The sequence below is a fragment of the Coloeus monedula genome, assembly GCF_965178545.1.
Source record: "Coloeus monedula genome assembly, chromosome: 15".
Taxonomy (NCBI): Eukaryota; Metazoa; Chordata; class Aves; order Passeriformes; family Corvidae; genus Coloeus; species Coloeus monedula.
Genome location: NC_138795.1, coordinates 16695250 through 16720309, shown reverse-complemented (window position 1 = coordinate 16720309; position 25060 = coordinate 16695250). Strand labels below are relative to the sequence as shown.

General features: G+C 56.6%; 5 protein-coding genes across 5 annotated transcripts in view; all 5 read right to left on the bottom strand.

The window, feature by feature from the left end:
* Window positions 1-25060, bottom strand: part of LOC309578479 (protocadherin alpha-C2-like) — a gene marked incomplete at its 5' end in the record, with an annotated part of 148128 nt that overhangs the window by 93781 nt on the left and 29287 nt on the right. The gene's annotated exons all lie outside the window — the stretch shown is intronic.
* On the bottom strand, window positions 1199-3751 carry LOC309578633 (protocadherin alpha-6-like; the record flags this gene model as incomplete). The annotated part of the gene is made up of 1 exon (XM_082291397.1): window positions 1199-3751. One exon carries the CDS (start codon window positions 3749-3751, stop codon window positions 1199-1201), a length of 2553 nt encoding a protein of 850 aa, XP_082147523.1.
* LOC309578632 (protocadherin alpha-6-like) lies at window positions 8207-10804 on the bottom strand (the record flags this gene model as incomplete). Its single annotated transcript, XM_082291396.1, has 1 exon — window positions 8207-10804. One exon carries the CDS (start codon window positions 10802-10804, stop codon window positions 8207-8209), a length of 2598 nt encoding a protein of 865 aa, XP_082147522.1.
* Window positions 15309-17859, bottom strand: LOC309578489 (protocadherin alpha-13-like; the record flags this gene model as incomplete). Its single annotated transcript, XM_082291171.1, has 1 exon — window positions 15309-17859. The coding sequence occupies one exon, from the start codon at window positions 17857-17859 to the stop codon at window positions 15337-15339; it is 2523 nt and encodes an 840-aa protein (XP_082147297.1). The 3' UTR covers window positions 15309-15336.
* On the bottom strand, window positions 22510-25050 carry LOC309578631 (protocadherin alpha-13-like; the record flags this gene model as incomplete). The annotated part of the gene is made up of 1 exon (XM_082291395.1): window positions 22510-25050. One exon carries the CDS (start codon window positions 25048-25050, stop codon window positions 22510-22512), a length of 2541 nt encoding a protein of 846 aa, XP_082147521.1.

Genomic DNA, 25060 nt, shown 5'->3' with positions numbered 1-25060 from the left:
GGTCACATCAAGAAATATCTGGGCCTTACTCTGTCGCTGCCACACTCACTTTCATAAACAGGCTACAGTTTCCTTCCACTTCACCTTTTGTGAACCCCTTCATCAATGAGAGCACCACAGAAAAACGTACAGATGTACCATATACACAGGGTCCAGCAGACTCTGCTGCTGACCTGTCATGTTTTGCAATGCTTCAGCTATCTCAGATGGAAATGGGGAAAACTGGGGAGCAATACTCTTTCTAAAGGCGATGTTGGGGCAGCTCTGAATCACAATGGCATTGATTTCATGCTCTAAGAGTGAAACCAAAATCTTGATAAGCGGGAAGATTTAGGTTTTGTTGGGGAATTATGCTTCCCTCTGGGGTTTGTTTGTTTGGGCTTTCCATTTTTTTTTTCTTTTTCTGTTCAGAAAGTATTTCCTGGGCTCTTGAAATTATATGATTTTTAATACTTATTGTGATAGAACATCAAAAGACGCCAGCATATTTCATGCCATTTCTATGGCCAAGAATACAAATCCACAATGGAGAGGCAGAGCATCCCAAGGACAAGAAAACTGAATTCTAACACTTACCTTGGGTCACACTCCGCTGCCTAAACAGGTAATAAGTAGAGCCAAAAGATGCAGGGGAAAAGATGATAGTAAAATTCCATATTGCTTTTCCTACTTTCTTAATGAGTGTGATGATAGAACCTAAATGCAGAATTGTTATTTCCACAGGGAGCCAAAAATGGGAAGTCCCGAGTGTAATTTTGTGTCACATCTCTTGCAATGAAAATGAAAGAGGATAGTGTTCAATAATAATCCAGACCTAATACCAATATGGTCAGAAGTCAGCAAAGGCATTAAGTCAATACATAGTGGTTGGGGGACTGTCGCCACCACAGTGTCTCTTGTATTCCTGCACCAAGCTCACACTGAAACCCTACACGCCAGCAAGCAAGAAAGTTGCCTGCAAAGCTGGCACCTCGGGGCACCCCTCATTATAATCAGCAGTAATTTAATTCTCGAGTACAACTCCTGCCCAACGCAGCAACACTCAGCTGCGGATGGTAACGGATCTGGAGTACCACAATAATCTTATTTCGGCTTCCACACACCAAAAAATTGCCAGGAAGGACACGGCGGTGGATGGAAAGGTCCCTTTAATATCCTTCAACACCCACTGCCCTCAGGCTGCGGGGGCGGAGCCCAGCTACAAGTAGCAACTACGCAGGGGTGGCAGACAACAGGCAAAGGAGAAAAGAGGCGGCGGACGAAAGTGTGAGAGCAAGGGAGGGTCACTGACCGTGTCCAGGAGAGCGGAGGGCTCCGGCTGCGTGTCCTTGGCCGCTGGGCCGGGCGGCGGCGGAGGGAAGTTGGGGCTGAAAACCATGAGGTCGCTCTTGCCCGCGCCGTCCGCCACGCACAGGCTCCGGCTGTGGCGCTGCGAGTACGACCAGCTGCCCACTTCGCTGGCGCACACGAGCGTCGTGGGCCCGGGCCCCGACAGCACGGCCGCCCGCGGCGCCCAGCGCGACGCCCCGTACAGCACCACGGCCAGCAGGAACAGGCTCGACACCGCGCAGATGGCCACCACCAGCCACACGTTCGTCGCCGCACTCGCCGCACCAGCGCCCATCTCCGCGCCCGCCGCCGAGCGCGACGACGACGATCCCGCGGCCGCGGCCAGCGCCGCCTCGGCGGCCTCCACCAGCGACACGCTGAGCGTGGCCGTGGCCGAGCGCGCCGGCTCGCCGTGGTCGCGCACCACGATCAGCAGCCTCTGGCGAGGGCCGTCCGCCTCCTCCAGCGCCCGCGCCGTGCTCACCTCGCCGCTGTAGAGCCCCACGCGGAACGGGCCCTTGCCCCGCGGCTCCCACAGCTCGTAGCGCAGCCACGCGTTGTAGCCCGAGTCGGCGTCCACGGCGCGGATCTTCGCCACCACCTGCCCCGCCGGCGCCCCCCACGCCGCCCACGCCCACAGCGTGCCCGACACCGACACCGAGCCCGCCGCCGCCGCCGCCGCCACCGCCGCCTCGCCCGCCACGCCGCCCGCCTCCGGCGCCGAGCCCGCAGGCGGCAGCAGCGCCGGCGCGTTGTCGTTCTCGTCCAGCACGAACAGCTGCACCGTGGCGTTGCCGCACAGCGGCGGCTCGCCCGCGTCCACCGCACGCACCTCGAACTGCAGCACCTGCAGCTCCTCGTAGTCCAAGGGCTGCAGCGCCCACAGACGCCCGCTCTCCGCGTCCACCGACACGTAGCTCGACGCCGGACGCCACCCGCCGCCCACGCCGCCCTCCCACACCGAGTAGCTCACGCGCCCGTTGCCCGCCTCGTCCGGGTCCCGCGCCCACAGCCGCGCCAGCTCCGCGCCCGCCGCGTTGTTCTCCCGCGCCAGCACCGTGTACACGGCCTGCGCGAACGCCGGCGCGTTGTCGTTCACGTCCGACACCGCCACCCGCAGCCCGCGCCTGCCGCGCAGCGCCGGCGCCCCGCCGTCCTCCGCACGCACCTCCACCTCGTACTCCGACACCCGCTCCCGGTCCAGCGCCTCGCGCAGCACCAGCGAGTACGAGCCCGCGAACGTCGCCTCCAGACCGAACGGCGACGCCGGCCACACCCAGCACCGCACGCGACCGTTCGCCCCCGAGTCCCGGTCCGACACGCTCAGCAGGGCCACCACCGTCCCCACCGACGCGTCCTCCGGCACCGGCACCGACAGCGACGTCACCCACACCTCCGGCGCGTTGTCGTTCACGTCCAGCACCTCCAGTTCCACGCTGCAGTGACCCGACAGCGGGGGTGTCCCTTTATCTCTTGCTTCAATACGAAAATCAAATATACTGACTTCTTCGAAGTCCAGGGCTGCTGTGAGGTGAATTTCTCCTGTATTCGGATTGACGGAAATCACATCTCTTCCACTCGGGGGAATGAAGCTGGTTGCAGTAAATGTCACTTCGCTATTAATTCCTTCGTCCGCATCCGTGGCGTTCACACGCGCCACAAACGTCCCCACCTCAGCACTCTCCGGTAGCTTCACTTTATACACCGACTGGTTGAACTGGGGTGCGTTGTCGTTGGCGTCCAAAACTGAGATCACCAGCTCCATTGTTCCTGTCAGAGACGGCCGGCCCCCGTCACTCGCCGTCAGCACCAACCGGTGAACGGGAATCGTCTCGCGGTCCAGAGATTTCGTTAAAACAAGATCGGGTACAAGATTTCGCTCACTCGATTTTTGTAAATCCAGAGAGAAATGCTCGCTGGGGCTGAGTGTATAGGAGAGCTGCGCGTTCGCTCCGATATCCGCATCCGACGCGCCCTCCAGCGGGAAACGAGACCCCGGCAGAGATGATTCCGCGATGCTGAGGTTTTTCCGGGCGGCGGGGAAGATGGGGGCATTGTCGTTGATGTCGGTGACCTCCAGCTGCACATGGAAGACGCGCAGCGGCCGCTCCACCAGCACCTCCAGCCGCAGCGCGCACGGCGCGCTCTTGCCGCACAGCTCCTCCCGGTCGAGCCGCGAGCTCACCAGCAGCGCGCCGCTCGCCCCGCTCACCTCCACGCTCGCCCGCCGGCCCTGCGCCACCAGCCGCAGCCGCCGCGCCTCCGCCTCGCCCGCCTCCAGGCCCAGGTCCTGCGCCAGACGGCCCACCACCGTGCCGGCCTTGGCTTCCTCCGGCACCGAGTACCGCACCTGCCCGCCCGACAGCGCCCAGGCCGCCTGCAGCACCAGCACCCGCACCACCGCACAACAACGCTCCCCCATCGCCGCCGCCTGTGCCGCCTGTGCCGCTGTGGCTGCCGGCCCCGGCACGGGCCCCGCACGGCTCCCCGCCGCCGCCCGGACGCACCGGCTCTGCTGCCCGGCCCGCGCCGCCCCCCCGCGCTCACAGCCGGGCTCTCCGCCGCACCGGGGCGGAGCCGCCCAGACGCCGTTCCTGAGCCTGCAGCGACACCGTGCGCTGCTCCGCCGCCTCACACGCTCCGCCACAGCGCCCGCGCCTCCGCCCCGTCATGGCCGTCTCCTCGGCTTTTTCGTCTTACGGTACTTCCTTTTTCTTTTACTTCTTTTTCTTTGTCGCCTACTGTATCCTTCCAAATATTTCTTTCTTCCTTCCTCTTTCTCGTCTGCATTTCTTTCCATATTTTTTCCCTTCCATTTTCTCTATTGAATAATTTTTATTTCCCCTCCTCTTTTCTGCCTCTTTCCTTCTTTCTTCTCTGTCTTCTTTCCTCCCCTTCCGTTTTCATTCTTACCTTTGCCTTCTTCTTCCATCCTTCTCTCTTCTTTACCCCTGCTGGCAGCTCTCCAGTCGCCTCCGGCTCTCTTTCTGAGACAATAAGATTCGGAGTCATCAGCGATAATTACGGGGCTTCAGCTCCAGAACGCGCTGCTCTCACCAAAGAGGGAGGCTTTTGGGGACCAGCTCCGTTCAGTGTCTAGAGACAAACTCGGTGCATGCTGGTCAGGTCTTTTATAATCTCTACTGTTCTTTATTTCTTCCTTTGGACTTGCGTGGAATCCTTCTTTTCTTCCTAATTCCTTCTACGTTTCCTTATGCTATACTCTTTGTACACTTTACCTCTTCCCTTTTCTTTTTTTCTTCCTTTTACCTTTCCTTGTTCTCCTTCACTTTATCTTCTCTTTCCTGCCCTATTTTCTTCATGTCCTTTTCCATTCCCATCCTGGTCTCTCTATTCTTATTTTCTACCTGTATCAAAATACTTTCCAAATGTCTACAGCATGCTTGCAATGAAGGATGTAAATGCCCTTTCGAAAGGCTCTATTCCTCTTGTTTGCCTTGAATTCTCAATTTCTTTTTCTTTTTCTCTGTCATGGTCCTACCATCTGGAACAGAATCTCAAACCCCAGCTACTGGGATATCGAATTAAAAAGTACACTGAAGATTACAAACAACCCAAGTGAGTTTCTCATTCGGGAATTCAAAGCCATCACAGCCCAGCACACCAATCCTCCAAGAATGCTGCAAAAACTCTAGGCAACCACAGCACCTGAGCGTTTCTCATATACCTTGATGGTATATTCTTCCAGTATAACCAAGGGTTATTTTTCATGACTCATGTTCTACCTCCCTAGCCATCAAAAAGCCACCAGGCGAACATCACAGCCTTGCCACTGGGAAAATCTGCTGCATGCCAAACACATCTCATCCAAGAAAGCCATTAAGGTAATCCCTCCATCTGTCCTTGCTTCCACGTGCTCACCCTGTGCCAGGAAGCAACAGGAAAGGAATGAGAGCAGGCAGTGGTGCTCCAAACCTACAGACATTTCAATCCAGGCAACATTCAGTCGATCCAACATGAAGATACCATGGCTGAACAGGAACCAAAGTACACCTGTCTCTCACACACAGCCTCTTCAGGTACAGGCAACTTACCTGTAGCATCACTGGTGTCATCTTCAGAAAAAGAAACATTTGCAGAACAGGAGAATGGGTTTTAAGGGACATGGTCCCCTAATGGTATGAGCAGTTTTGTCGCATGCTGGACAGAAAAAAATACTCACATTCATCAAGAGCTTTGAAAAACAGGGAAAGTGAGTACTACTTTTGCACTTCTGTCACAGGTGAAGCAGGAAGGACACCTGAAAGTTAGTGATATTCTCTCAACAGCAGCCTCAGCTCGAGAGAGTGGAAAAATTTTCCCAAGACCAATGGATTACTGTCTAAACACCTGCCACCTGGCAGCTGCCAATATTTCACCATCTGCATCTCATCCACTGTTACCAACACATTGCCAATGTGAGAGAAGAAAAAAGGGTGAGTGTTCTCTCTCAGACAAGAGAAGAAAACAGAGGAACCCATCCCACTGTACTGAAATGCCAGGTCTGATAATATCTTGAATATGGACACAGTTTCTTCCCCTCCCTAGCAACACCAAGATCAGAGAAATTATTCGGGCAACATTCTGAGAAAGCTGACACAATTACACAAATTTCAAACAGCTTTTGTTTGTCCAACTGATGCCTTTTCCTGGTCTTAAAATCAAGAGTCATACACGGTTGGAAGGGGAAAAGGGATTTTACCTTGGGATTTATTTTAAGGATCCTTAGGTGTACACATCCAGGTCATATGCATCGAGATGCACCCCGCTGAGTCTATCTCTGTCCCCCCCCAACACTGGGTATAACATTATAGGTGTTACTAATTAGCAGATCTATCAAAGATTCTCCAATGAGAGGCTCAAGTGAGCCCCCCCTCCCCAAGGAACCTTCCCCTGGATGGCTCTGTCTTGGTTTACAGAATATGTTCTGGAGAGGACCTTGGGGTCTGGGGCACACTGATCCCTAGCTACGAAGCTTCTAAAATGTTTAGTCTCTTAGCTTGACAAACAAGGCCAAGAATGTAGGAGAAAAGCACTAGGAATACAGAAGTTGTAAAAAGGTATAAAAGGGGTATAAAAGAAAAGGCAAAAATCTTCATGGCATCACAACGACATTCCACAACAAAGACGAGCAATTAAAGGCATGTATTGCAGGTAACTTTACAGGCAGTAACACCACAGAGAACAGAGCACGAGGATATGCAGAACTGCGGGAGGTCCTGGGAAGATCCCAGAAGAGCAGCCCTGTGTGCTGGGCTTTTCCTCAATGTTTTCCACCGGCATCCTCTATCCTGTGCCATGGGTAAACGAGACTTTTACAGCTAAGCAAACATTCTCCATTTCATCCACAATGACACAGACTATGGTCTACTCTGCGCCTCCATTCCCCTGAGGCAACGCTCTTCCCCACTCAAATTCCCCCTCCCCATCATACAGGTCCAGGCCCTACTTGTTGCCGTTCGAAGAATCACTGCCAAAATATCAAACATTTCTCAACTCCAGCAATATGTCCCATCTGTAAATCCCACTTTGCATAGGATCTAGGCCTTGGCACCTCTTCACCTTCCCTCATGATCACCACAAAGGACATACAAAATTCTTCAAACTACACAGCCTTCAGCAGGCTCTTCCCACCTGCATGAACCTCACCATGAACACTTTGCTTCATTTTAGCAATCTCACATGGAAATAGCACAGAGCTGCGTATTAGAGCTCTTAGAGATTCTGTGATCAGAACAGGATTGGAATCAGCATACATGGATTTTGTTCTTCAAGATAACCACACCAAATATCATAGCACAAGCGCTCAAACAAGTCCAACCCAGAGAGTTTGTACTGCAGAAATCTTGAGCTGGGACGCTCTGCAGGGCTCGCCCTGTACCTGCACATATCAGTACAAGCCATGTGTGACAACAGGACACACCATCTCTACCAGGTTCAAGTGCACAAGCAGAGGAAGTCGAGTGGACAAACATTGCACTCACCACCTCATTACAAGCACTGAGAGAAGAACCAAAACCCTGACAAGCACAACACCATAATGGATTATGTTGAGTGTGTAGGAGAAATTGGTTAGGGCTTTGTTGGTAGGGGTTATTTTCTGGATTGTTTGTTTACTTTCTTTTTATAAAAGATTATTTCCACGGTGTTTGAAGTGATACTGCTGCCGATATAAATTTTGATACAACATCAAAAGACTACACCCTATTTCATACTATTTTTCTGGCCAGGAAAGCGCATTCACAACCCAGGGAACGGCGGAGCAAGGAAAAGAAAATTCCACTTTCTAACACTTACCCTTGGAGAAAACTCCTCACTTTGGAACACATAATAATTCTAAGCAGAGATTCTTGGGAATAGATCATAGGAAAGGCACATCACATCTTCCCGTTTCATAATGTCTCTAGCGTTAGAACCAAATTTGGCAGCTTATCCTACCATGGACTGCAAAACGCTGAAGTCCCAACCTTGTGTAACACTGTTAGAGAGCAGAATCAAAGAGGAGGAAGTCAATTTTTGCTGGGAAAAATCTAAACACAAGACTGTCCAAAATAGGCCTGGCAACTGTGAACACCACAGCCGGCATGTCTTTGCACTCATGAAATAAGGTCCAGTGAAAATGCTACCCATCAGAGAGCATGTGCATGTTCTGCAAAGCTGACACCTCAGGGCACCTCTAATCGCAATGCACAATGATTTCCCTCTAAGGGAAAATTCACACCTACAACAGAAAACCACACCTACAGATAATAGCTGCCGCGGAGTGCCCTAATTGATTTCTTTCCATTCTACCACCTTCACCACCTCAGTACACGAGCAAGAGCCGAGTGGCTCCGGCGGCAGAGGCAGAGGTACGATTCACATCCTTAAGAACTCGTCATGCACCGATCGACCCGTGGCCGCGGGGGCGGAGTCCGGCTCCAAAGAGCAGCTGTAAGGGGGGCGGGAGAGAAGGGGCAGAGAGGGGAAGAGGCGTCAGTGAACGGGCAAAGGAGAGCAAGGCGGTGCCACTGACCGTGTCCAGGAGAGCGGAGGGCTCCGGCTGCGTGTCCTTGGCCGCGGGGCCGGGCGGCGGCGGAGGGAAGTTGGGGCTGAAAACCATGAGGTCGCTCTTGCCCGCGCCGTCCGCCACGCACAGGCTCCGGCTGTGGCGCTGCGAGTACGACCAGCTGCCCACTTCGCTGGCGCACACGAGCGTCGTGGGCCCGGGCCCCGACAGCACGGCCGCCCGCGGCGCCCAGCGCGACGCCCCGTACAGCACCACGGCCAGCAGGAACAGGCTCGACACCGCGCAGATGGCCACCACCAGCCACACGTTCGTCGCCGCACTCGCCGCACCAGCGCCCATCTCCGCGCCCGCCGCCGAGCGCGACGACGACGACGACGACGATCCCGCGGCCGCGGCCAGCGCCGCCTCGGCGGCCTCCACCAGCGACACGCTGAGCGTGGCCGTGGCCGAGCGCGCCGGCTCGCCGTGGTCGCGCACCACGATCAGCAGCCTCTGGCGAGGGCCGTCCGCCTCCTCCAGCGCCCGCGCCGTGCTCACCTCGCCGCTGTAGAGCCCCACGCGGAACGGGCCCTTGCCCCGCGGCTCCCACAGCTCGTAGCGCAGCCACGCGTTGTAGCCCGAGTCGGCGTCCACGGCGCGGATCTTCGCCACCACCTGCCCCGCCGGCGCCCCCCACGCCGCCCACGCCCACAGCGTGCCCGACACCGACACCGAGCCCGCCGCCGCCGCCGCCGCCTCGCCCGCCACGCCGCCCGCCTCCGGCGCCGAGCCCGCAGGCGGCAGCAGCGCCGGCGCGTTGTCGTTCTCGTCCAGCACGAACAGCTGCACCGTGGCGTTGCCGCACAGCGGCGGCTCGCCCGCGTCCACCGCACGCACCTCGAACTGCAGCACCTGCAGCTCCTCGTAGTCCAAGGGCTGCAGCGCCCACAGACGCCCGCTCTCCGCGTCCACCGACACGTAGCTCGACGCCGGACGCCACCCGCCGCCCACGCCGCCCTCCCACACCGAGTAGCTCACGCGCCCGTTGCCCGCCTCGTCCGGGTCCCGCGCCCACAGCCGCGCCAGCTCCGCGCCCGCCGCGTTGTTCTCCCGCGCCAGCACCGTGTACACGGCCTGCGCGAACGCCGGCGCGTTGTCGTTCACGTCCGACACCGCCACCCGCAGCCCGCGCCTGCCGCGCAGCGCCGGCGCCCCGCCGTCCTCCGCACGCACCTCCACCTCGTACTCCGACACCCGCTCCCGGTCCAGCGCCTCGCGCAGCACCAGCGAGTACGAGCCCGCGAACGTCGCCTCCAGACCGAACGGCGACGCCGGCCACACCCAGCACCGCACGCGACCGTTCGCCCCCGAGTCCCGGTCCGACACGCTCAGCAGGGCCACCACCGTCCCCACCGACGCGTCCTCCGGCACCGGCACCGACAGCGACGTCACCCACACCTCCGGCGCGTTGTCGTTCACGTCCAGCACCTCCAGCACCACCTTGCAGTGACTCGACAGCGGGGGTGTCCCTTTATCCCTCGCTTCAATACGAAAATCAAATATACTGACTTCCTCGAAGTCCAGGGCTGCTGTGAGGTGAATCTCCCCAGTATTCGGATTGACGGAAATCACATCCCGTCCACTTGGGGGAAGGAAGTTAGTCACAGTATAGGTCACTTCGCTATTACTTCCTTCGTCCCAGTCTGTGGCGTTCACCCGCGTCACCAGCGTCCCCTCTAATGCACTCTCCGGCAGCTGCACTTTATACACGGACTGGTTGAACTGAGGCGCGTTGTCGTTGGCATCCAAAACTGAGATCACCAGCTCCATTGTTCCTGTCAGAGACGGCCGGCCCCCGTCACTCGCCGTCAGCACCAACCGGTGAACGGGAATCGTCTCGCGGTCCAGAGATTTCGTTAAAACGAGTTCAGGTTCAATATTTTGCTCATTGGATTTTTGTAAATCCAGGGAGAAGTGCTCGCTGGGGCTGAGTGTATAGGAGAGCTGAGCGTTCGCTCCGATATCCGCATCCGACGCGCCCTCCAGCGGGAAACGAGACCCCGGCAGAGATGATTCCGCGATGCTGAGGTTTTTCCGGGCGGCGGGGAAGATGGGGGCATTGTCGTTGATGTCGGTGACCTCCAGCTGCACATGGAAGACGCGCAGCGGCCGCTCCACCAGCACCTCCAGCCGCAGCGCGCACGGCGCGCTCTTGCCGCACAGCTCCTCCCGGTCGAGCCGCGAGCTCACCAGCAGCGCGCCGCTCGCCCCGCTCACCTCCACGCTCGCCCGCCGGCCCTGCGCCACCAGCCGCAGCCGCCGCGCCTCCGCCTCGCCCGCCTCCAGGCCCAGGTCCTGCGCCAGACGGCCCACCACCGTGCCGGCCTTGGCTTCCTCCGGCACCGAGTACCGCACCTGCCCGCCCGACAGCGCCCAGGCCGCCTGCAGCACCAGCACCCGCACCACCGCACAACAACGCTCCCCCATCGCCGCCTGTGCCGCCTGTGCCGCTGTGGCTGCCGGCCCCGGCACGGGCCCCGCACGGCTCCCCGCCGCCGCCCGGACGCACCGGCTCTGCTGCCCGGCCCGCGCCGCCCCCCCGCGCTCACAGCCGGGCTCTCCGCCGCACCGGGGCGGAGCCGCCCAGACGCCGTTCCTGAGCCTGCAGCGACACCGTGCGCTGCTCCGCCGCCTCACACGCTCCGCCACAGCGCCCGCGCCTCCGCTCCGTCATGCCCATCTCCGCCGTCTCTTCCAAAAGTGCTCCTTTTTTATTTTATTTTATCCTTTGGGCTTTTTTTCACTGCTCTCTTCTGTATCCCTTCTGGTATCTCGCCAGTCGCCTCCGGCGCCGCGCGGTAAACAAAAGAATTCGGATCCACCAACTCTAATTACGTGGCATCAACGCCGGAGCACTGGATTCTAATCCAGGCGGAGGCTGGTGGGAACCAGCTCTGGTCGGGAGTTAGAGGCATCCTCGGTGAGTAATCCCGTTTTTAAATTTCTTCTCTTCGGCATTTTCCATTCTTAATCACCTCCTTCTGTCATTTCTTCCTAGCATCTTCTTTCTGGTTTTCTTTCTCTTCTTCCTTTCCTTTTTTCCCTCCTTTATCCCATTCCTCCCTTTTTGTGGAGAGTAGAAGTGTCAGTGACATGCCAGTAAACTCAATTACAGTTTCTCCCTTGCTCTCTATCTACTGCTTTCTTGCTTGCTTCCAATTTTCTTCCATTTCCATCCTCTCTTCATTTTTCCCTTACCAAGAAGGGAGTAATCTTACCATGTCTATGACATTCTCGACTTGGTGTAGGGAGATATTCTTTGGCAAAGGCTCTCCTTCCTCTTCCCTTCTGCCCTCCATCTCTTCCGAGAAGTAAAAATATTCCTGCTTTCCTCCTGTCCATGCACTTACAACTTCCCCATTTTCCAGGATAAAGGCCACACTTTTCAGCCTCCAGTACTCTCAAGGATGCAGCAATAACACAGCCAGGCAATCACACGCCAAAGAACAGCTCTTGTGTATCAGAACAGGTTCCACCACTCTCTGACACAAAAGCTGAAGCCACGGCTACTGAGACATCTGTGCAAGCAAGCCTGAAAGAGTCCAAACAACTCAGGGGAGTTTCTCCTTCAGGAACTCAAAGCTATCACAGCCCAGCACGACAGTGCTCCATAAAGACTTTAAAAAGCGTGGGGCAACCACCGGTCCTGAGCACTCTTCATGTATCTCGATGCTTCCCGACTCGTTTTCTACCTGTCAGGTTTATGCCTTCCCATTAAGGCAGGAATGCACTGCCACAACAACACACCCACATCCTCAGTATCTACGAGCATTGCTCCCCACAGAAAACCTCCCAACCATTCGCAGGATGCCCCTGTCACACAGTCAAACAAAATGCACCGAGGTAACACCACGGCATTGGCGCTAAGAACATCCCCGTGACTCCCAACACAGCCACTCCCTGAGGTGGACTGTGGTCCCTCCTCCATTCCCAGTGGCTGCCACCCACCCAGCTGTGCCTGGAAGCTGCAGGGAAAGTATGAAAGCAGACAATGATGCTTTGTTTGTCCCATAGGGTCAACATTCTGACGACTCAACATGAAGATGGCACAAGTGAAGAGAAGCTGAAGAACACCTATCTCAGACACATCCACTTCAGGTGAGTCACTTACCTGTGGCATGACTGGTTCCTTCTTCAGAAAAGAAATATCCTCAGGGACGGAAATTGGTTTAAAGGGATATTTGCCCTTAACATTATCAGTATTTCTGGGGAAGCTGGACATTAAAAAATAACTCAAGTTCTGCAAAAACCCAACAGAGTGCAGTGCCCATTATGTATTTCTATGAAAATGGCAGATGGAAGCAAACCTGTAAACTACAGACAGTTCTCTCAAACTCTCATCTGAGTTCTGGCAGAAAGGGGACTCCCTACACCAGTGGGAAACCACTCAGCATCTGACACCTGACAGCTGCCAAAATCAGCAGTCTGCGTTTCATCCAACAGTACCAACACTTTGCCAATATGACAGGGAAAAAACCAAAACAAATAATGAAAACACTGCAAAAATTAAAAGGTTGGGCAGGTCTGATTAGAGAGGAGAAAAGAAAAACAAAATGTTCCAATCTACTTTATTGAAATGCAAGTTAAGGCAACATCTTGAATACAAGGCCAATCCTTCCACTCTCTAGCAAGGCTAAGAGCAAAGGCAACCAATGAAACGTTCACAGAAGGCACAGCAGCATGATCCAAATTTCAAAAAGCTTCTCTTTGACCAACAACATTCCACATCAAACCCAAGTAATTAAAGGCACGCAGGGCAGATGTCTCCACCAGCAGCAATACCAGAAAGAACTGCCCTAAGATATGCAGAACCTCTGGGTGTCCTGAGAGGATCCCAGGAGAGCAGCACTGTGTGGTGGGACCCTCCTCGCGATATTCCACTGTAATCATCTGTCTTACACCCTGCAAACTGGGATCTCCAGTTAAGCAGACATTCTCCATTTCCTCCCCAATGATGTACTCAAATCCTCCCCTTCTCCCATGCCTGGCACAGAGAATATGATGTAGAGTGCTGCAAATCCATTCTGTGACTCTTGGACTCTTCCCACATGCCAGGATGCTTTGTGTCTTTTCAGTAATTTCAAATACAAATCGAGTTCTTAAAGGTTTTGTGATTAGAGTCATGAACAGTTCTCATCCCAGTCCCCACAGATCTTCTCTTTCAAGAGCTCACACCAAGAGATGAAGCACAAGTGCACTCAAAATGACAACTGGGTGGGAGAATTTCTGCAATAGAACCCAGGGCTGGGCTGCTCTGTAGGTGAGGATGTTTGGTGTGTACAATCCAGACACCAGAAGGAGCCGTGTGTGATAACAGCACACACCATCTCTACCCACACCGACTCTGCAAGAGCACAGGAAGGGGAAGAAAAGCTCAACAAGATTACAGCCACCCCCTCAACTGCCATGAAAATCGTGTCTGAAGAGGAGCACAGACCCACCATGGCAAGAGCTGTGGAAGCTGGTATAAACGCCCTACAATACACATGGAAAGCAGTTTGAAGTGCTACCCTCCCACAACAACACTCCCAAAGCAGCAGCAGCAGCAAAAACCTTCAGGAGTCTGAATGTTACCAACTCTTATCCAGCACATTCCACATGTCAGGCCAGTGGCAGCACAAGGGACTGTCTCTGATGGGAGATATTCATAACCTCAAAGGACTCTGTGGCCATTTCAATAGCACATATCATCTCAAGATCCAGAAGGCCTCCAACTTCACACCCTTGGAACTTGGGAAAGGATCCTGGGCAGAAACACTCTGTGCCCATCCTGGCTCCTGCTTTCCTCTAAGCATCCTCCATTCCCCAGTCCAAAACAGTTATTCTCCAGAAAAGGACATCATTTCCATTCCTCTCCTCTTACAACATGACCCATTCTCTTAAAAATTATTCCAGGTTCCCTCAGACAAGTCCTCCCAGTGCTCAAGGTCACCATTCACATCAGGACATAGCCGGACCCTACTCAGTGTCACTGCCACATTCACCTCTGTGACAAGGCATAATTTGCTTCCCCTACCTCAGCAATCAATTCGACTTCTGCTTACCCTTCCCAGCAATGAGAGCACTGTAAAACCCACACAGGTGGCATCACATACATGGTCTGGCAGACTCTGCAGCTGCACCTTGAGCTCTGGCAGTGTTACAGATCTGACACCAACATTTTCTATACAGGACTGCTCTCATGGCAATGGACACTGATGTCTTGCTGAGAGAGACCAAGCAACGTGGTGATGAGCACACCAATACAACGGATATTTACTGTGGAGAAAAAATTGGTAGTAGGATTTTTTTGTCGTTGTTGTTTAGAAGAGGAATTGCAAAGGAATTGTAAAGGTGTTCCAAATGTAAATATTGAAAAAACATGTCAACAAAAGGTCAGGGTCCATCAAGCCACCTCTCCAGCCAGGAATGCAAGTTAACAACCGCAGCTAACAAAATCTGGGCGTGAAACAAAACATGAAAAGACCACAAAGCCTTCCCAGTTTTAATAATGACGTGGGAACACAAGTCCAGCTGGTCACAGTGCCTCACATCGCTTGTAGAGGACACATGACAGAACATGAGGGCACAGAAGAAACCACATGTGATACCACCACAGTCAGCAAAGGCAATGAGGAGGTACACAGCACTTGGGGGACTGTCACCGTCACAGCCTGTCCTGCACAGCTTCAGCAAGCTCGGGTGGAAAATCTACACAACCAGCAAGCAGGAGCGTTGTCTCCAAAACGGAAACCTCCAGGCATCACAGGACAGCTCCCATGGCAACCAGCAGTGATTTCATTCTAGGCCGGAACAATTCACATCCACACCAGCAAATCTCAGGGGTCTACACAAAGAGGTTACCGCACTACCCTTACCCTGCAAGGACCAGGCAGCAGACACAAAGGTGCAATGAACTCACTTAAGCACCCATCGCCCTCAGGCCAAGAAGGCGGAGCCCGGCTAATAGCAGAGCCAGGTTAGGAAATGAGAGAGAAGGGGCAAAGGGAAAGAGACAGAGTAGAGGCGAGCAAGGCGGTGCCACTGACCGTGTCCAGGAGAGCGGAGGGCTCCGGCTGCGTGTCCTTGGCCGCGGGGCCGGGCGGCGGCGGAGGGAAGTTGGGGCTGAAAACCATGAGGTCGCTCTTGCCCGCGCCGTCCGCCACGCACAGGCTCCGGCTGTGGCGCTGCGAGTACGACCAGCTGCCCACTTCGCTGGCGCACACGAGCGTCGTGGGCCCGGGCCCCGACAGCACGGCCGCCCGCGGCGCCCAGCGCGACGCCCCGTACAGCACCACGGCCAGCAGGAACAGGCTCGACACCGCGCAGATGGCCACCACCAGCCACACGTTCGTCGCCGCACTCGCCGCACCAGCGCCCATCTCCGCGCCCGCCGCCGAGCGCGACGACGACGACGATCCCGCGGCCGCGGCCAGCGCCGCCTCGGCGGCCTCCACCAGCGACACGCTGAGCGTGGCCGTGGCCGAGCGCGCCGGCTCGCCGTGGTCGCGCACCACGATCAGCAGCCTCTGGCGAGGGCCGTCCGCCTCCTCCAGCGCCCGCGCCGTGCTCACCTCGCCGCTGTAGAGCCCCACGCGGAACGGGCCCTTGCCCCGCGGCTCCCACAGCTCGTAGCGCAGCCACGCGTTGTAGCCCGAGTCGGCGTCCACGGCGCGGATCTTCGCCACCACCTGCCCCGCCGGCGCCCCCCACGCCGCCCACGCCCACAGCGTGCCCGACACCGACACCGAGCCCGCCGCCGCCGCCGCCGCCTCGGCCGCCACGCCGCCCGCCTCCGGCGCCGAGCCCGCAGGCGGCAGCAGCGCCGGCGCGTTGTCGTTCTCGTCCAGCACGAACAGCTGCACCGTGGCGTTGCCGCACAGCGGCGGCTCGCCCGCGTCCACCGCACGCACCTCGAACTGCAGCACCTGCAGCTCCTCGTAGTCCAAGGGCTGCAGCGCCCACAGACGCCCGCTCTCCGCGTCCACCGACACGTAGCTCGACGCCGGACGCCACCCGCCGCCCACGCCGCCCTCCCACACCGAGTAGCTCACGCGCCCGTTGCCCGCCTCGTCCGGGTCCCGCGCCCACAGCCGCGCCAGCTCCGCGCCCGCCGCGTTGTTCTCCCGCGCCAGCACCGTGTACACGGCCTGCGCGAACGCCGGCGCGTTGTCGTTCACGTCCGACACCGCCACCCGCAGCCCGCGCCTGCCGCGCAGCGCCGGCGCCCCGCCGTCCTCCGCACGCACCTCCACCTCGTACTCCGACACCCGCTCCCGGTCCAGCGCCTCGCGCAGCACCAGCGAGTACGAGCCCGCGAACGTCGCCTCCAGACCGAACGGCGACGCCGGCCACACCCAGCACCGCACGCGACCGTTCGCCCCCGAGTCCCGGTCCGACACGCTCAGCAGGGCCACCACCGTCCCCACCGACGCGTCCTCCGGCACCGGCACCGACAGCGACGTCACCCGCACCTCCGGCGCGTTGTCATTCACGTCCAGCACCTCCACCAGCACCTTGCAGTGACCCGACAGCGGGGGCGTACCCTTATCTATCGCTTCTATTTGTATCTCATATGAACGGATGTCTTCATAGTCCAGGGGGCCCGTGAGACGGATCTCGCCCGTCTTCGCATTTAAAAGAAAAACTTTTAATCCCTGTTCAGGAAAAATATTGCTTGCACTAAACATCAATTCACCATTGCTTCCCAAATCTGGATCCGTGGCGTTCACCCGCGCCACAAGCGTCCCTTCCTCCGTGCTCTCCGGCAGCTGCACTTTATACACTGACTGGTTGAACTGGGGCGCGTTGTCGTTTGCATCCAGCACCAAGATCACCAACTCCATGGTGCCCGTCAGAGACGGCCGGCCCCCGTCACTCGCCGTCAGCACCAACCGGTGAACGGGAATCGTCTCGCGGTCTAGAGGTTTGGTGAGTACCAGAAACAGGGATTCTCGGTATTCCTGACTCCTCTGCAAATCCAGAGAGAAGTGCTCGCTGGAGCTGAGTGTGTAGGAGAGCTGCGCGTTCGCTCCGATATCCGCATCCGACGCGCCCTCCAGCGGGAAACGAGACCCCGGCAGAGAGGACTCCGCGATGCTGAGGTTTTTTCGGGCGGCGGGGAAGATCGGGGCATTGTCGTTGATGTCGGTGACCTCCAGCTGCACATGGAAGACGCGCAGCGGCCGCTCCACCAGCACCTCCAGCCGCAGCGCGCACGGCGCGCTCTTGCCGCACAGCTCCTCCCGGTCGAGCCGCGAGCTCACCAGCAGCGCGCCGCTCGCCCCGCTCACCTCCACGCTCGCCCGCCGGCCCTGCGCCACCAGCCGCAGCCGCCGCGCCTCCGCCTCGCCCGCCTCCAGGCCCAGGTCCTGCGCCAGACGGCCCACCACCGTGCCGGCCTTGGCTTCCTCCGGCACCGAGTACCGCACCTGCCCGCCCGACAGCGCCCAGGCCGCCTGCAGCACCAGCACCCGCACCACCGCACAACAACGCTCCCCCATCGCCGCCGCCTGTGCCGCCTGTGCCGCTGTGGCTGCCGGCCCCGGCACGGGCCCCGCACGGCTCCCCGCCGCCGCCCGGACGCACCGGCTCTGCTGCCCGGCCCGCGCCGCCCCCCCGCGCTCACAGCCGGGCTCTCCGCCGCACCGGGGCGGAGCCGCCCAGACGCCGTTCCTGAGCCTGCAGCGACACCGTGCGCTGCTCCGCCGCCTCACACGCTCCGCCACAGCGCCCGCGCCTCCGCTCCGTCATGCCCATCTCCTCTGCCGTCCGTTGCTCCCCTGACACTCCTTCATCTTTTTTCTTTGGGCCTTTTCCATTGTTCTCTTCTTCATCTCTTCTGGTGACTCGCGAGTCGCCTCCGGAGCCTCACTGCTGACAGAACAAGTCGGATTTACCAAGTCTCCGGCGCCACCATCAGCTCCGGTGTGCGTAATATTCTAATCGAGGCAGACGCTGTTGGGAACCAGCTCCGACCGGCAATTAGAGGTAAGGTCGCTGCATACTGCTCGTTTTCTCTGCCGTTTTTTTCTTTCTCTTTTTTTCATCTCCCATTCTTAATTACCTCCTTGTGTCATTCCTCTTCTCTCCGTTTGTCTTTCTCTTCTCTTTTTTTCTTATTTTCTTTTTCTCCTTTCTCTCCTTCCACCCTTTCTGTATACAGTGGTAGTGTCAGTGACATGCCATTTATGGATACTCCCTTTTCCCTTTCTTTTTTCTACTACTGTCTTCGTTCTTTGCCCTTCCTTCCTTCCTTCCTTGTTTCCTTCCTTCCTTGTTTCCTTCCTTATCCTTGTTTCCTTCCTTATCCTTGTTTCCTTCCTTCCCTATCCTTGTTTCCAATTTCCTTCCGTTTCCATCCTCTCTTCATTTTTCCCTTACAAGGAAGCTTTTACTGCGTTTACAACATTCTCGACTTTGAATAGGGACACGTTCTTTGGCAAAAGCTCTCCTTTCTCTTCCCTTCTGCCCTCCATCTCTTCCAAGACGTAAAAATCTTCCTGCTTTCCTCCTGTCCATGCACTTACAACTTCCCCATTTTCCAGGATAAAGGCCAGACACTTCAGCCTCCAGTACTCTCAAGGATGCAGCAATAACACAGCAAGGCAATCACACGCCAAAGAACAGCTCCTGTGTATCAGAACAGGTTCCACCACTCTCTGACACACCAGGTGAAGCCACAGCTACTGAGACATCTGTGCAAGCAAGCCTGAAAGAGTCCAAACAACTCAGGGGAGTTTCCTGTTCAGAAATTCAAAGCTATCACAGCCCAGCACGAAAATGTTCCATAAAAACTTTAAAAAGCATTGGGAAAGCACCACTCCTGAGCTTTCTTCATGTATCTCGATTCTTCCTGACTCGTTTTCTACCTACGAAATGCCAAGTTTATGCCTTCCCTTTAAGGCACGAATGCACTGCCACGACAACACACCCACATCCTCAGTATCTACGAGCATTGCTCCCCACAGAAAACCTCCCAACCATTCGCAGGATGCCCCTGTCACACAGTCAAACAAAATGCACCGAGGTAACACCACGGCATTGGCGCTAAGAACATCCCCGTGACTCCCAACACAGCCACTCCCTGAGGTGGACTGTGGTCCCTCCTCCATTCCCAGCGGCTGCCACCCACCCAGCTGTGCCTGGAAGCTGCAGGGAAAGTACGAAAGCAGACAATGATGCTTTGTTTGTCCCATAGGGTCAACATTGTGATGATTCAAAATAAAGATGGCACAAGTGAAGAGAAGCTGAAGAACACCTATCTCAGACACATCCACTTCAGGTGAGTGACTTACCTGTGGCATGACTGGTTCCTTCTTCAGAAAAGAAACATCCTCAGGGAGGGAAATTGGTTTAAAGGGATATTTGCCCTTAACATTTTATTTAGTATTAGTATTTAGTATTTCTGGGGAAGCTGGACATTAAAAAAATTACTCAAGTTCTGCAAAAACTGAATAGAATACAGTGCCCATTATGTATTTCTATCACAATGGAGGATGGAAGCAGACCTGTAAATTACAGACAATTCTCTCAAAATTAAACTGAGTTCTGGCAGAAAGGGGACTCCCTACACCAGTGGGAAACCACTCAGCATCTGACACCTGACAGCTGCCAAAATCAGCAGTCTGCGTTTCATCCAACATTACCAACACTTTGCCAATATGACAGGGAAAAAAGCAAAACAAATAAAGAAAACACTGCAAAAATTAAAAGGTTGGGCAGGTCTTATTAGAGAGGAGAAAAGAAAAACAAAATGTTCCAATCTACTTTATTGAAATGCAAGTTAAGGCAACATCTTGAATACAAGACCAATCCTTCCCCTCTCTAGCAAGGCTAAGAGCAAAGGCAACCAATGAAATGTTCACAGAAGGCACAGCAGCATGATCCAAATTTCAAAAAGCTTCTCTTTGACCAACAACATTCCACATCAAACCCAAGTAATTAAAGGCACACAGGGCAGATGTCTCCACCAGCAGCAGTACCAGAAAGAACAACACTGCCCTAAGATACGCAGAACCTCTGGGTGTCCTGAGAGGATCCCAGGAGAGCAGCACTGTGTGGTGGGACCCTCCTCGTGATATTCCACTGTAATCATCTGTCTTACACCCTGCGAACTGGGATCTCCACTATTAAGCAGACATTCTCCATTTCCTCCCCAATGATGTATTCAAATCCTCCCCTTCCCTTATGCCTGGCACAAAGAATATGATGTAGAGTGCTGCAAATCCATTCTGTGACTCTTGGACTCTTCCCACATGCCAGGATGCTTTGTGTCTTTTCGGTAATTTCAAATACAAATCGAGTTCTTAAAGGTTTTGTGATTAGAGTCATGAACAGTTCTCATCCCAGTCCCCACAGATCTTCTCTTTCAAGAGACCACACCAAGAGATGAAGCACAAGTGCACTCAAAATGACAACTGGGTGGGAGAATTTCTACCACAGAAAACCAGACCTGGGCTGCTCTGTAGGTGAGGATGTTTGGTGTGTACAATCCAGACACCAGAAGGAGCCGTGTGTGATAACAGCACACACCATCTCTACCCACACCGACTCTGCAAGAGCACAGGAAGGGGAAGAAAAGCTCAACAAGATTACAGCCACCCCCTCAACTGCCATGAAAATCGTGTCTGAAGAGGAGCACAGACCCACCATGGCAAGAGCTGTGGAAGCTGGTATAAACGCCCTACAATACACATGGAAAGCAGTTTGAAGTGCTACCCTCCCACAACAACACTCCCAAAGCAGCAGCAGCAGCAAAAACCTTCAGGAGTCTGAATGTTACCAACTCTTATCCAGCACATTCCACATGTCAGGCCAGTGGCAGCACAAGGGACTGTCTCTGATGGGAGATATTCATAACCTCAAAGGACTCTGTGGCCATTTCAATAGCACATATTCTTTCAAGATCCAGAAGCCCTCCAACTTCACACCCTTGGAACTTGGGAAAGGATCCTGGGCAGAAACACTCTGTGCCCATCCTGGCTCCTGCTTTCCTCTAAGCATCCTCCATTCCCCAGTCCAAAACAGTTATTCTCCAGAAAAGGACATCATTTCCATTCCTCTCCTCTTACAACATGACCCATTCTCTTAAAAATTATTCCAGGTTCCCTCAGACAAGTCCTCCCAGTGCTCAAGGTCACCATTCACATCAGGACATAGCCGGACCCTACTCAGTGTCACTGCCACATTCACCTCTGTGACAAGGCACAATTTGCTTCCCCTACCTCAGCAATCAATTCGACTTCTGCTTACCCTTCCCAGCAATGAGAGCACTGTAAAACCCACACAGGTGGCATCACATACATGGTCTGGCAGACTCTGCAGCTGCACCTTGAGCTCTGGCAGTGTTACAGATCTGACACCAATATTTTCTATACAGGACTGCTCTCATGGCAATGGACACTGATGTCTTGCTGAGAGAGACCAAGCAACGTGGTGATGAACACACCAATACAACGGATATTTACTGTGTAGAAAAAATTGGTAGTAGGATTTTTTTCTCGTTGTTGTTTAGAAGAGGAATTGCAAAGGAATTGTAAAGGTGTTCCAAATGTAAATATTAAAAAAAACATGTCAACAAAAGGTCAGGGTCCATCAAGCCACCTCTCCAGCCAGGAATGCAAGTTAACAACTGCAGCTAACAAAATCTGGGCGTGAAACAAAACATGAAAAGACCACAAAGCCTTCCCAGTTTTAATAATGACGTGGGAACACAAGTCCAGCTGGTCACCTTGCCTCACATCGCTTGTAGAGGACACATGACAGAACATGAGGGCACAGAAGAAACCACATGTGATACCACCACAGTCAGCAAAGGCAATGAGGAGGTACACAGCACTTGGGGGACTGTCACCGTCACAGCCTGTCCTGCACGGCTTCAGCAAGCTCGTGTGGAAAATCTACACAACCAGCAAGCAGGAGCGTTGTCTCCAAAACGGAAACCTCCAGGCATCACAGGACAGCTCCCATGGCAACCAGCAGTGATTTCATTCTAGGCCGGAACAATTCACATCCACACCAGCAAATCTCAGGGGTCTACACAAAGAGGTTACCGCACTACCCTTACCCTGCAAGGACCAGGCAGCAGATACAAAGGTGCAATGAACTCACTTAAGCACCCATCGCCCTCAGGCCGAGAAGGCGGAGCCCGGCTAATAGCAGAGCCAGGTTAGGAAATGCGAGAGAAGGGACAAAGGGAAAGAGACAGAGGCGAGCAAGGCGGTGCCACTGCCCGTGTCCAGGAGAGCGGAGGGCTCCGGCTGCGTGTCCTTGGCCGCGGGGCCGGGCGGCGGCGGAGGGAAGTTGGGGCTGAAAACCATGAGGTCGCTCTTGCCCGCGCCGTCCGCCACGCACAGGCTCCGGCTGTGGCGCTGCGAGTACGACCAGCTGCCCACTTCGCTGGCGCACACGAGCGTCGTGGGCCCGGGCCCCGACAGCACGGCCGCCCGCGGCGCCCAGCGCGACGCCCCGTACAGCACCACGGCCAGCAGGAACAGGCTCGACACCGCGCAGATGGCCACCACCAGCCACACGTTCGTCGCCGCACTCGCCGCACCAGCGCCCATCTCCGCGCCCGCCGCCGAGCGCGACGACGACGACGACGACGATCCCGCGGCCGCGGCCAGCGCCGCCTCGGCGGCCTCCACCAGCGACACGCTGAGCGTGGCCGTGGCCGAGCGCGCCGGCTCGCCGTGGTCGCGCACCACGATCAGCAGCCTCTGGCGAGGGCCGTCCGCCTCCTCCAGCGCCCGCGCCGTGCTCACCTCGCCGCTGTAGAGCCCCACGCGGAACGGGCCCTTGCCCCGCGGCTCCCACAGCTCGTAGCGCAGCCACGCGTTGTAGCCCGAGTCGGCGTCCACGGCGCGGATCTTCGCCACCACCTGCCCCGCCGGCGCCCCCCACGCCGCCCACGCCCACAGCGTGCCCGACACCGACACCGAGCCCGCCGCCGCCGCCGCCGCCTCGGCCGCCACGCCGCCCGCCTCCGGCGCCGAGCCCGCAGGCGGCAGCAGCGCCGGCGCGTTGTCGTTCTCGTCCAGCACGAACAGCTGCACCGTGGCGTTGCCGCACAGCGGCGGCTCGCCCGCGTCCACCGCACGCACCTCGAACTGCAGCACCTGCAGCTCCTCGTAGTCCAAGGGCTGCAGCGCCCACAGACGCCCGCTCTCCGCGTCCACCGACACGTAGCTCGACGCCGGACGCCACCCGCCGCCCACGCCGCCCTCCCACACCGAGTAGCTCACGCGCCCGTTGCCCGCCTCGTCCGGGTCCCGCGCCCACAGCCGCGCCAGCTCCGCGCCCGCCGCGTTGTTCTCCCGCGCCAGCACCGTGTACACGGCCTGCGCGAACGCCGGCGCGTTGTCGTTCACGTCCGACACCGCCACCCGCAGCCCGCGCCTGCCGCGCAGCGCCGGCGCCCCGCCGTCCTCCGCACGCACCTCCACCTCGTACTCCGACACCCGCTCCCGGTCCAGCGCCTCGCGCAGCACCAGCGAGTACGAGCCCGCGAACGTCGCCTCCAGACCGAACGGCGACGCCGGCCACACCCAGCACCGCACGCGACCGTTCGCCCCCGAGTCCCGGTCCGACACGCTCAGCAGGGCCACCACCGTCCCCACCGACGCGTCCTCCGGCACCGGCACCGACAGCGACGTCACCCACACCTCCGGCGCGTTGTCGTTCACGTCCAGCACCTCCACCAGCACCTTGCAGTGACCCAGAAGCGGCGGTGTCCCCTTATCTTTTGCCTTTACATTTAGGTCGTATAGATTAAATGTCTCAAAGTCTAGCTCGCCCCTCAGTCGGATCTCCCCAGAGTTCGCATCAATGCTGAAAACATCTGAGGCAGAGGGAGGAACAACAGTATCGATTTCATAAATTACTTCTCCATATATTCCCAAGTCCGGATCCGTCGCATTCACACGCGCCACTAGCGTTCGTTGTAATGCGTCCTCGGGCAAAACTACATTATACACTGACTGGTTGAACTGGGGTGCATTGTCATTCACGTCCAGCACCGAGATCACCAACTCCATGGTGCCCGTCAGAGACGGCCGGCCCCCGTCACTCGCCGTCAGCACCAACCGGTGAACGGGAATCGTCTCGCGGTCCAAAGATCTCGTGAGTACCAGAAACAGGGACTTACTGCGAGAGTTACTATTTTCTTCCTCTATTCTGAAGTGCTCGCTGGCGCTGAGTGTATAGGAGAGCTGAGCGTTCGCTCCGATATCCGCATCCGACGCGCCCTCCAGCGGGAAACGAGACCCGGTAGGGGAGTTCTCCGACAAACTGAGGTTTTTTCGGGCGGCGGGGAAGATGGGGGCATTGTCGTTGATGTCGGTGACCTCCAGCTGCACATGGAAGACGCGCAGCGGCCGCTCCACCAGCACCTCCAGCCGCAGCGCGCACGGCGCGCTCTTGCCGCACAGCTCCTCCCGGTCGAGCCGCGAGCTCACCAGCAGCGCGCCGCTCGCCCCGCTCACCTCCACGCTCGCCCGCCGGCCCTGCGCCACCAGCCGCAGCCGCCGCGCCTCCGCCTCGCCCGCCTCCAGGCCCAGGTCCTGCGCCAGACGGCCCACCACCGTGCCGGCCTTGGCTTCCTCCGGCACCGAGTACCGCACCTGCCCGCCCGACAGCGCCCAGGCCGCCTGCAGCACCAGCACCCGCACCACCGCACAACAACGCTCCCCCATCGCCGCCGCC